The 12,803-nt window shown below is 34.7% G+C and overlaps 1 protein-coding gene across 10 annotated transcripts in view; it reads right to left on the bottom strand.

The window, feature by feature from the left end:
- The window catches only part of ATAD2B (ATPase family AAA domain containing 2B), a 125,126-nt gene that overhangs the window by 38,714 nt on the left and 73,609 nt on the right, over nucleotides 1-12,803 (bottom strand). For 4 of the 10 annotated variants that reach the window (XR_014842395.1, XR_014842396.1, XM_021087780.2 and 1 more), the window contains exon 19: nucleotides 5,498-5,683. Coding sequence is in view for 3 of the 10 variants with exons in the window: in XM_021087780.2 (XP_020943439.1) it covers nucleotides 5,498-5,683 (186 nt within the window). In the remaining 7 variants the exon portion in view is untranslated. Of the gene's footprint in view, nucleotides 1-4,759; nucleotides 5,684-7,023; nucleotides 7,194-8,502; nucleotides 8,557-12,803 lie in introns of those variants that run through there. The other 6 variants (XR_014842404.1, XR_014842400.1, XR_014842403.1 and 3 more) reach the window with 3 other exon arrangements.

Raw genomic sequence — 12,803 nt, 5'->3', positions numbered from 1 at the left:
GGAGGATGCTAACAACACTGCCTTCTCTTATGTTGTTTCTGTGTACTTCCTATGCACTGACTTCCCTTCCTGGGCTGTTTTCCTACCAAGTCTATTACATAGTATCCTCTGGAATCCTGGTTTCACTGCAGATAAACTCTATCTTTGATCTCATCAAGGAATGCTCCACAAAAACCCACCTTCCATGCCAAATACCCAAGCAAAATTAAGCTAGTCATGCTCATATCCCTCAGGTCCTTCCAGTTAGTGATTATCATCTCTTCTGTGTTTTGTTTTTTTTTTTTTTGTCTTTTGTTGTTGTTGTTGCTGTTGTTGCTATTTCTTGGGCCGCTCCCGCGGCATATGGAGGTTCCCAGGCTAGGGGTCTAATCGGAGCTGTAGCCACCGGCCTACGCCAGAGCCACAGCAACGCGGGAGCGGGATCCGAGCCGCGTCTGCGACCTACACCACAGCTCACGGCAACGCCGGATCGTTAACCCACTGAGCAAGGGCAGGGACCGAACCCGCAACCTCATGGTTCCTAGTCGGATTCGTTAACCACTGCGCCACGATGGGAACTCCCTCTTCTTTGTTCACTTGCTCTATTAAGACTTTGACCCCAGGAGTCCCCCTTGCAAGATATGCTGTTTAAACACTCTTTACATCATCTGTATTTGTCTACACACTTTATTTAATCTATAAAGGAAAGAAGGTCTATCCCCTACTTCTAGACACAAACTCCCTGAGAACAGAATTAACCTGTTTTCCTATATCTACCACAGTGCCTGGTACATAGTAATTTAATAAACATTGTACTGAATGAGTAAAGCTTATGGTTTTGTTCCCAGCCCATACACCAAATTGGAAACTGCAGATAAAAAAGAGAAAAGAGGGGAGTTCCCATTGTGGCACAGTGGAAATGAATCTGACTAGGAACCATAAGGTTGCAGGTACGATCCCTGGCCTTGCTCAGTGGGTTAAGGACGCGGTGTTGCCCTGAGCTGTGGTGTAGGTCGCAGACGCAGCTCAGATCCGGTGTTGCTATGGCTGCGGCCGGCGGCTGTAGCTCTGATTAGACCCCTAGCCTGGGAACCTCCATATGCCACAGGCATGGCCCTATAAAGAAGAAAAAAGAAGTCACTAATATGTAAAGAAGTACTAATCATGACATTATGGAAATACTGGATTAAATTTCAAGACATCAGATTCCAGCCCAAATTTAGGCAAATAAATTTCTGATAAACTATGGGCAGTCCATCCAATTTGTCATGTTTAGCCACTTATTGAATTCCAAACTGTGAACTGAAGAATTTCTGAAATTTTATTTTAATCTATTTTTGTTAACAATGAGGTATGTAGAGTCTCTCATTTTACAGATGAGAAGACTTAAGCTTGGAAAGGTTTAAGTAACTGACTTAAGGTCACAAAGTGAATAACTAGAGACGACTAGATTACACAAGCTCTAAAGGCCTTTTCTAGCTCTAAAATTCTAAGACAGAGAAGAAACAGTCAATGAAAAGTAGCCATCAGAATTCAATACTTGGATGGGAGATTATTTACCTCAACCCAAAGACAAGTCCTTTAAGAGTTTACATAAAATTTTATCTTGTGACCTTCCAATATTTTCTCTGAAGACTACTTTCATGTATAATTGCCTCCAACCCTTTTATCTATGCTTCTCTGGTCTTTCTTTGAAAGTTCTGGCAAGCAAATTTACCACCGAACACCCATTATATGCCAAATATCATGCCAGACACTGCAGTTTTAAGTCTGAAGAAAATAGGCTTCCTTCCTACTGTCAAGGATCTTAAGTCTCAGAAGAAAGCATTATGATGCCATTCCAAAAGTGTTACAACAGGTAATGAAACACAGAACAGGTGCTTCAAGGGGTGGGGATAAAGAAGCATTAGATAAGATAGGAGAAAAAACTAACATTAACTGGGTCTTGGAAAAATAAACAGAACACAATATCCTAGAAGCACCAGGATTTTATTCAAGGGTAGCAAAACATTCAATTTCAGTTTTAAGTATTCTTCCTTCTGATCATTTTTCAACATTGTGTGGAACATTTGCGAATACAAAAGTATACTAAGAGCAAGTCTACAATAATCCCAACATTCCTGCCAGGTTATTACCAATAGCTTATTTTTCTTTAAATTTACTCCTAACTTTATCTCTTGACATTCCTAGCCTCAAACTTCATGCTGCAACAAGACAAACCTCACATAACTCCCTGAACAAATCATGTTCTCTTTCACTTATTTTCTGTTTTTATCTCAACAGCCATCTTATTGGGTATAAAGTGTTATCTTATTGTAGTTTTGATTTGAATTTCCCTAATGATTAGGGATGTTCAGCATCTCTTCTCGTGCTTTATTTTGCCATTTGAGTATCATCTTTGGAGAAAAACCTGTTCAGTATTTAGTCCACTTCTGAACTGGTTATTGGGGGGATTGTTTCTGTTGTTGTACAGTTGTAGTTTTCTGTAAACTCTGTGTATCAACTGCTTATCAGATATATGATTTACAAATATTTTCTCCCATTCAGCAGGTTGTATTTTCACTCTATTAACAGTACCCTTTAATACACACAAAAGTTTTTAATTTTGGTTAAGTCCAATTTATCTATTTTTTCTTTTGTTACCCATACTTTTGATGTCACATCCAAGAAATCACTGCCAAATCCAATGTCATGGAGCTTTGCCCCTATGTTTTCTTCTAAGGGTCTTATAGTTTAGGTCTTATGTTTAGGCTTTGAGTCATTTTGAGTTACTTTTGCATTCGATATAAGATGAAAGTGCAGTTTTCTTTCTTTTCTTTTTTTTATATGAACATCCAGTTTCCCAGCACCATCTGCTGAAAATACCATCTTTCCGCCAATGACTGGTATTCACACTCTCGTTGAAAATCATTTGATACAGTCTTACTATTATGCTGAAAGAGTTATTTATACATACTGGATACAAATCTTATCAGATATGTGATTTGTTACAGTTGAAATATTTTTTTACAATTTATGGACTGCTTTTTTTCATTTTTTTAACTGTGTCTTTTAAAGACTAAAAGGTTTTAATTTCAATAAAGTCCACTACAACAAATTTTTCTTTTGTGGATAATGTTTTTACATATATTCTACTATTATAGCACTTCTCCTACTGTATTATTTTTCCAGTTATCTCTTCTCTCGAAACTTTAAATTCTTGGAGAACAGTGGCTATCTGAGTTTCACCTATTTTATTTCATTCAACAAAGATAAACTGTACTAGATGGAGTTCCCACTGTGGCGCAGCAGAAACAAATCCGACTAGGAACCATGAGGTTGCAGGTTCAATCCCTGGCCTTGCTCAGGGGGTTAAGGATCTAGCGTTGTCATGAGCTGTGGTATAGGTCACAGATGTGGCTCGGATATTGCATTGCTATGGCTGCGGTGTAGGCTGGCAGCTATAGCTTCGACCCCTAGCCTGGAAACCTCCACATGCCATGAATGCAGCTCTACAATGCAAGAAGAAAAGAAGAATTTTGCAAGAAAAGGAAGGAGGCCAGGCAGGAATTACTTAAAGCTTCACTGGTAATTCAATGGTTAATTTCTTTCTTCATGCAATAAACTTTTATGAAGCAATTCCAATGTGTCAGAAAGAGAAGGGCAGTAAAGACAGCCACATCCTCTCAAAGACCTTGTGGTCTAGGTCAGAGATTTTCAAACATTATGGTCTCCTGAACTTATTAAACTCTTAAAAATTGCTTAAGGACCCAAAAGAGCTATTGTTTATTTGGGTTATATCTGTCAATAGTTATGCATTAAAACTTAAACTTCAGAATTATGTATTCATTTAAAACCTATTATAGGGAGTTCCCATTGTGGCTCAATGGTATCAAACCCGACGAGTATCCATGAGGTTTCGAGTTTGATCCCTGGCCTTGCTCAGTGGGTTAAGGATCCAGTGTTGCCAGGAGCTGTGGCATAGGTCGCAGACATGGTTCAGATCCTGTGTTGCTGTGGCTGTGGTGTAGGCCAGCAGCTGCAGCTCCAACTGGACCCCTAGCCTGGGAACTTCCATATGCTACAGGTACAGCCCTAAAAAGACCAAAAAAACAAAAACAAAAAAACAAAAACACCCCCCAGAAAACCTATTACATGTTAACATTAAAAATTATATTCTTAGAGTTCCTGTTGTAGTGCAGAGGAAAGAAATCTGACTAAGCATCCACTAGGATGCAGGTTTAATCCATAGCCTCACTCACAGGGTCAAGGATCCAGCATTGCTGTGAGCTGTGGTGTAGGTCACAGATGCAGCTCAGATCTGGCGTTGCTGTGGCTGTGTTGTAGGTCAGCAATTGGAGCTCTGATTTGACCCGCCTTGGAACCTCCATATGCTGCTGGTGCAGCTGTAAAAAGCAAAAAAATAAAAAATAATTATATTCTTTTGAAAAAAACTATTTTTTCAAAATATAAAATATACAAAATTAGTGAGAAAAGTGGTACATTTCTTCAAATCTCTTTAATGTATGGCCTAATAAAAGACAACTGGATTCTCATTTTCTGTTTCTGCATTCAATCTGTTACAATAATGTTGTTCTGATTGATACACATAAAGAAAACCCATATTCAAGAAGATAAGTAGTTAGGAAAAAAAAAAAAAAGAAAAATGTGACAGATCTCTGAAAGTCTTGTGTGGCCCATAAGGGTCCCTTGGACCACACTTTAGTAACAGCCTGTCTAGAGTAACGATTTCCAAATGTTTCTTATGAAACACCTCATTAGTAAAAAATTTGCACATCCCCTCAGTATATGCATATTTATTTAAATATACTATTTTACAAATATTACTAACTCTGTTATAAATCATATACACACAAAATATATCAGGTAATATGAAACACAAAAACGAGGAGAAGTTCGAATGTTTTTCTCAATATTCCAATGCACTAACTTGGAGTACTACTGGATGAGAAGAAAGAAAGAGATAAAAAGACACACTTATAAGAGAATTTTAAAAAGGCTCTAAAAGATGAAATTGTCATTTTGTTCCACAAAAAGAAAATATTTATATCCTTAATATTAGTCCCATGATGACTAATTCTTTTTTCTTCTGTTTTGTTTTTAAAAATTGAGTAGAAAACCTCTTCTTCTTTGAATGAGTTTATTTTCTAATGAGAACAGCAGCATTTAGAAAACAGATAAGAGTTCCCATCGTGGCACAGCAGAAACGAATCTGACTAGGAACCATGAGGTTGTGTGTTCAATCCCTGGCCTCGTTCAGTGGGTTAAGGATCCAGCTTTGCTAGTTCTGATTCGCCCCCTAGCCTGGGAACACCCCCATATGCCACAGGTGTGGTTCTTAAAAAAAAAAAGAAAAGAAACAAACTTAAAACATTAAGGCATAGACCTTGACCGTATTGATTTTATAATAACTCAAGTGTGTCAAGTTTACAAAGTCAACTATTTTAAAACAACATAATAATACAAAGTCAACTATTTTAAAATAATGTAATAAAATAAATATTTAATCAGTTCTTACCTCTTCTGGCAGTTCACTATACATGGTTTCAGAGGTAGACAATAAAAATATGGGTGAAAATGATGGTATATCTTGTAGCAAAGTCAGAAAAGTTGCTCTCACAGTTTCACTGACAGCTTCCCACCAATCACCAATGTGCGGCATGTAAACAATACTAGGTACTGTTCTTCGAGCTTCACGAAAAATCTAATTAAAGAAAGAACTGGCATTAAAAATTCAAATAGATATTATTCTAAAGTCTGCACAGTAACTCCCAAATACATGAAATGTGTCAGGCCTGTTACTGTAATTTCTTTCAGCCCTATGTTTAAGTTGTTCCAGATATGATGCACAAGCCATACATACAGCTTCTATCTACCCTTATTCCACTTAACAAAAAGAGTATTTTCTGTTCTTTCATTATTCCTATTCAGTGTATATTAATGCTATAAAGGCAACAAATTGTTCTACTTATCTATCACATAAATAAAGCAAAATACCATAATAAAATATACTGCTAATAAAGATAAGCATGCACCTATGTCACCCACGTCAGTGACTGTCAGTAAGCACAAAGAAGAAAAAGAAAACATAGTTTATGTGTTCGTGCACATTGCCTACAATCACTCAACATATGAATTAAATATTTTAACCAAGATGTACCACCCTAGAGCTTAAAATGAATGAACTACCTGCTAATAAACCACTTGTTTACTTCCCATTACCTTAATTCAACCTTCTATAAAATAGTCACAAAATATCCTTGGTCTCTAAAGAGTAATAAATTAGTGAAAAGCTATGAGATACCATTACTTCAGAAAATATAAAATAAAGTTTCCTTGCATGTTAAAGAGTCCTACCATAGCTGCAGCCACAGTCTGCCAACACACGCCAATAAAGACCAGGTTGGCTATTAATAAGATGCCAAGCAGAACTAACTGCCCTTTGCATAAAAGTCAACAACAGCTCAACAGCCCAGCAACAAATTCTCACAGGTTAATATGACATCTCCTCAATACTTTCAACAAGTGTAAGAATAAGTATAAAAATCTGACCACCTTTCCTCAATTTAATTTGAGAACTCTACTTCAAAAATTCTCTACTATTTTCTCTTAAACACATTTCAATTAACCTATATAATGTGCAGGGTACAGAAATAGGAATCAAATATTTTAAATGATTAGGATTGTCTGAAACGTTCCTAAGATTCCAAAGGATAATACCTAGAATATGAAAATAATACTGCATTTGTTTCATATTCTTTTAACTGGCCCTTAAAGTTTCTTAAGTACAATATTATATACTCTTGACCTTTCATGCCAAAATTTGAAAATAAATAGCTAAATAAAGATGCTGTCAAAAAAAAAGGATAATTGTTATTTAATGAGTAAGCCTACCACTTGCATCAATTTTTCAACTATATTTTATATAGCTTGAAACTTCCTGAGTAAAATAAAATGCACCGCCAATTTAATAATAAGCCAGATGAAAGATGCTCAAATAAAATTTTCCCCCAAATCGGAAATGTAAACGTTATGATCACTCACATCAAAAGTAATATTTGCTCCTTCCCTTCCTTTAATATTTGCATATCCACCAATCCAGAACAGTTGTACAGTACAACTCCTTCAGGACTCTCAAATTTTGACCTTTTCTGCAAACACGCACCCTCTTATCCTGAATCTTGAAAATCCAAGGACTACTGTTTTCCAAAGTTCTTGTAGAAGATTCATAAGAGAAAAACAAGCATAAATATTTGGCAAAATGAAGGAACCACACAGGAGCACAAAGGCAAGAGAGGTAATTGATTCAAAAAAAAAATATATTACATGCCACCCAAATCAGGCATGGTGTGTGGAAGACAGTGACCAACACCTGTTGTCGCTCCCCAGCTCCCAGTCTGTGCTAATAAAACTAGGGAAGTCAGCAGGGAGAGAAAGGTGATTATATGAAAAAGACTAACAAGCTACAGAGCTTACTGACAAACCTCACAAAACAACCTACCTAATTCAGCCATGCAAGTTACCACATGCCCAGGGAGAGATGAGAAAACATGCCTTTTTTTAAAAATGAAATTTTGCCTTGCATTTTTGTAAGTTAGGTTTTCTAGGAATATGTGTTGAGAACATCCAGCTGCTAACAAATATCAAAGAGGATGGGCAAAGCAACAGAAGGTTAAGTGATAATAAAAAACTGTACAGAGCCAGAAGTTAAATAATGCAGTACTACAGGTGTTTAAACTTATTTTGCAAGGCTGAACTAGATACATAAGCATCACTGACTTTTTAAAAGAATTGAGGGTTTTTTACTATTTGAAATTCTTTTCTTGTCAAAACCTCTCAAAATTAGCAAACTGAATATGATGTTCTGTTAAACTTTTTAGTTCCAAAGACTTTAGGAAAATATCTTTATTAGCAGGATTTTTTTGAAATTATATTTGAAAAACTAGAGTTGGAAAAAAATCAGGAAAAATGGGTCTAAGACAAATACAGAAAAATAAAAAAGCACAGGCTTTCTGGTCCATGAACATATAATTACATGGACTGAGAATTAATCTAACTATATATAATACCAATATCCAGGGAATGTTTTCAAAATTTTTCTCCTAAGCCTTTAAAGGAAAAACATCCTTAATGTCTAGAAAAATTTTAAAGCACTACTAAACCATGTTTCCTTTTAATTCCTTATGCCACGTTATCTCAGAATATTAAAATAAACTTTCATTTTTAATAAAGAGCAAATCTGTCCTAATTCTCCTGTTTTTTAATGAAATTTCAAAAAGAATAATCTGAGAATAGTCTTTAAAAATTCAGGAAAAAAAGCGTAATCCTATTGTAATTTTTCTATAATGTAAAATCAGCTTTTCAGCAGTTTGCTGGTAACTTTTGAAGTTGTGGAATAAGATACACTCTGTGAAATCAATTAACCAGATATTTTTAATAGTAGAAAAATAAAGCCTAGTTTTAGTGAAGCGGCAACTGTCTTGGGAACAAGTGATGCCATTTGATAACTAGAAAAATACTCACCTACAGGGTGTCTTGGATTGGTGGATGTGCAAGGTGTAGTAGAAAACAGAAAAACTGTTATAGAGAAAAAAAGACAGTAGGCCAAATTACTGAACCAACCGTTTCAAAATACCTCTGACATGACCAGCACTCTTGCACAAATAAAATGAACACCAGTTTATGTGAACTGTTCATTTTGCTTCTTTAAACAATATACTTTTGGCCTCTTGTTGCCCCAGACATCATAATTACTTATTTAACTTTTTAAAAGTTTCTTTAAAAAAAAAAAAAAAAAAAGCTACTTTCTCTGAATATTAAAGATACAAAAGGCAAAAATTAGGCCACTAAAACTAGAAGCATCCATGCAAGGAAACACTAATAATATAAACTGCATCTATTTTTATAAGAATTCATATCTCAAGATCTGAATTTCAAATCAGTGCATTTAAATACCAAATTAAAATGTTCAGTGTGTGTGAAAAATTTACTGTAGCTTAAAAATTAAGAATATACCTTAAGCCCATAACAAGCCATTTTATTTAGAAACTAAAAACTAGAATAATTTTAAATACAAATGTGAACAAAGCAGAAAGCTCCAAGCCAGTATATCTTTCACTTTCCTGAAAGGGGCTATATAAGGAAAGCAATTTTGTCATCAATAAATTCCCAGATTTTGACTTGGTCACATTACAGTATTATAAATATGTTAAAATTATAAAACATAGGTAAAAGAAAAATCATAGGGGCTAAAATATTCACAATTTTTGTAAAAATTAAAAAACACTATTTAAATAAGTTGAATTCCTTAAACCATGCTATCAAAAATATTAAAATAAATATCTTCATTACTGATAACTTTATTTCATATGTGTATACTACTCCATTTACATTCTATTACCCTAAGGTTTACTGAGCAACTCTGTGAAAAGAAGGCACTGTCTGGATCTGAAGATTCAGGATTTAAGACAAAAGTGCCCAATTTCTTTACAAGTCTATAAAATCAACCTATTATAAAATACAACTATACTAGAATTTCTGAACAACAGTTGTAATAAAAATCAACATTTCTTGGAAATTAGAACACTCAAATTCCTTTTCTGATATTTTCATTGCTAAAAACTTCAACAATTTCCGTAAATGAGATACAATTAGAGCCAGGATAATTTGTTTACAACTCAAAAAAAAAAAAAAAAAAAAAAAGTTACTATGTAAAACACAATGTGTACCCACACACACAAACAACAGAGTATCCAAAGTATACACAGGCTGCTATGGAGAAATCCAGAAATCCTTATTCATAAACACAAGTGCATCCAATGAATACTCAGGGGTATAAGTGTATTTAATTTCTTAATGCTTCTTAACCAAAAAAGATTTCCCTTGAGAATTTCCATATTAAATTTCTTTCTGGGAAAGGGAAAATAACTAAAATTTTCACCCCAAAAAAGACCTTACTGACCATGTGAAATTACTCCTAACACCATGTAGTATCCAAATCCTGAAGTTTCAGACAGACCATATATAAATCTCTATCAACTCAATCATACCTCTGTATTAATAAAAAAAGATAAAAATATAACATACTCATCAATTCCCTTTTTCCTACATCAGCAGTAGAAATAATACAAGAAGGGAAAGAAATACATTGAAAATGTCAGAAAAGGAGAACCATAGGTAGTTTTACCATAGATACTAACATCTCCAGCCTTGTTGTAGGGCTCAGTGATTACTTGTGAATTTACTTGGGACAACCATAAGTCTTCTAGGCAACACCAGAGTTTTCCAATCTCCTTCCAGAGTCTTTGGAAGACTATAAAATGCTCACTAACACACATACATACGTGCTCACACACATACACACAAAACTACTTTATGAACTCTGGCAACTGCTTCAGTTATAAATGTCAAACTTGCATCCAGTCATCAGGTAGTGCTATTTCAAAGTGTTGATTTACTGGAGACCTAGAATATTAACAACCAGGATGTATGTTTAAAGTACAGATTCCTGGGCTCATCCCAAACTTGATAATCAGAATCTCTGGGTGTGGAGCCAGGCAATCAGAAATTTTAATAAGCATCCCCAGGAGATTCTCATGCTTATTAAATCTGAGGAAACAATGAGAAAACTCTATAGCAGACACTAAATCCTCTACCATTTTTCACCCAGCTGATAATATTAAAAGCTGAGGTAGTGAGAAGAAGAAAAGGAGGGTTTGTCATACATCTGCTTGTGTGTGGACGTTTTAAAGAAGAGACACAGAATTAAGCATGGTTCCCATGGTATAAAGAAATATCAGGTAGGGCTCTTTCTCATTTCCATCTTATCACACATACAAATACAGATCTTTAAGATGATTTAAGACTTCTTTCTTTTAAAACTACCTTTCCTCTTCATCTTACACTATAAAAAGAACCCAATTTAGTTCATATTACATATCTTGGAGGCAGGAGAAAAGAAAAAAAAAAATCACAGAAGAAAGTAACTTACCACAGACTGAACCCTTATATTCCACATCTATTTAGAGATAATCCTGCTTATAGAATGACAGGGTACCAAAGTAAAGCAAAAGCAAAGAAAGGAAAGGGAACATAGAACAGAAGGATACAAGTTTTTTTTTTTTCCATCTTTCCAGCATTTTAGCACCTGACTTGTAAGCTCTGTTCCCTAGGACTTTTATATATATATATATATATAAGTGTATATATATATATATATATACACTTATATATTGGTAAAACCAGGTTTACATAATAGCCTTTTTTTGAAGAATTTTTTCAGAAGTGACAGGATAATATAAATAATTTAAAATATGCACTTAAAATACAAATTAATCAGGGATTAATGAGAACAGTCTTTGTGGCCTCTGGTCAGCATTCAGAGAAAGTCTGAGCTTCAACTACCATGACTACAAAATTCTGACTCCGCGCCTAGGAAGACTACATCCAGGTAGTGGTCACTCAAGAACAAGCCCTACTTCTAATCCAGAAGCTCACAGATGATAGCAGGGAAGATGAGAAGTCTTGGTGTACTAGATGCAATGTTATACAACCAAAACAATAAATAGCGGGTGTTTGCTTTTTTCCATTACCAAGTGACACCTCTCTCCACCCTCCCCACTAACATGACAAAAAAGTAATAAAAGCTAAGAAATGTGAAAGACACCACTGAATATGCAATTAGAATTCAAATTTAGCCCAAGTAGGATTCAGGAAAAAAATCCCAGGACCCCAATAACATCAGCATATAGTTTACCACAATGCTTCTTAAGTATTTCCTTATCTCACATTAAGCCAATATTGTGTTTGTGAATATATATACACATATTAGCCACAAGGAATAATTATAGACAGAATACCCTTTTCACATTGAAAATATTCCCCTTATGATTTTATGTTTCAGTTTGCATACTATCATCAAATATACACGTAAAAGGGAAAAAATTCCAAACAATTCAGCAGAGTGTAAAAATGAAGATGACCAAGTTTATCTAATCTTCAATCCTCCAAATTTCTTCCCCAAGCCAAAACAATTATTAGAAGTTTTGGGGGGCTATTCTTAGATAAAATTTCTACTTGTACATAAACACAAGCAGATATTTTTTAAGTTTTTCTTTTTTACACAAAAAAATCATACTTAAATTGATTTACAACTTGTTTTTTCACTAATATCTCCTTCATCTTTCCATAGCAGCCTATATAAACCTATTTCATTCTTGTTAACAACTTCAAAGTATTTCTCTGTTACCATATTTTAGCCAGTCCACATAAAAAGGACATTCAGTTTGTTTCTTTTTGTCTTATTTTGTCTGGTAATTTTATACATTGCTGTGATGGATATCTTTGTATATTCAGCAGTGAACACTTATAGCTAATATATCTTTATGAAATTTTTCCTAAGGTAAAATTCCTGGGTCAAAAAGCACTTAAAGTGTTTAAAAGACAGTTCCAAGCCTACAATCAAAAATCATTAAGGTGGTTTCCTTGGACGAAGCAGGTTAAGGATTCCTGTTGCCAACTGTGGCATGAGTTGGATCCCTGGCCTGGGAACTTTCACATGCTACAGGTGTGCCCCTCCCCCCAAAAAAGTCATTAAATAAATTTACATTTCCACTAATCAAGTATGAGTGCCACATCTCCAAAACTAGGTTTATCAAGCTTTTCATTTTTACAAGCCTGATGGTTATTTTAAAATAGCATCATATTACTTTAATATGTATTTTTTCACTTATTAGTGAGGCAAAGAATCTTTTAAAATTCTTATTGATTGCTTTTGCTACTTTTTTCTCCCTATAAATGGCATGCTCTTACTTTGCCAAGTCTTG

Source organism: Sus scrofa, chromosome 3, assembly GCF_054392235.1.
Source record: "Sus scrofa isolate SSC_HxYL_T2T_F1_AM1 chromosome 3, Sscrofa_HxYL_maternal_Yorkshire_Landrace_v2.0, whole genome shotgun sequence".
Taxonomy (NCBI): Eukaryota; Metazoa; Chordata; class Mammalia; order Artiodactyla; family Suidae; genus Sus; species Sus scrofa.
The sequence above is the reverse complement of the archived record's forward strand: the minus strand, read 5'-3'. Positions and strand labels throughout refer to the sequence as shown.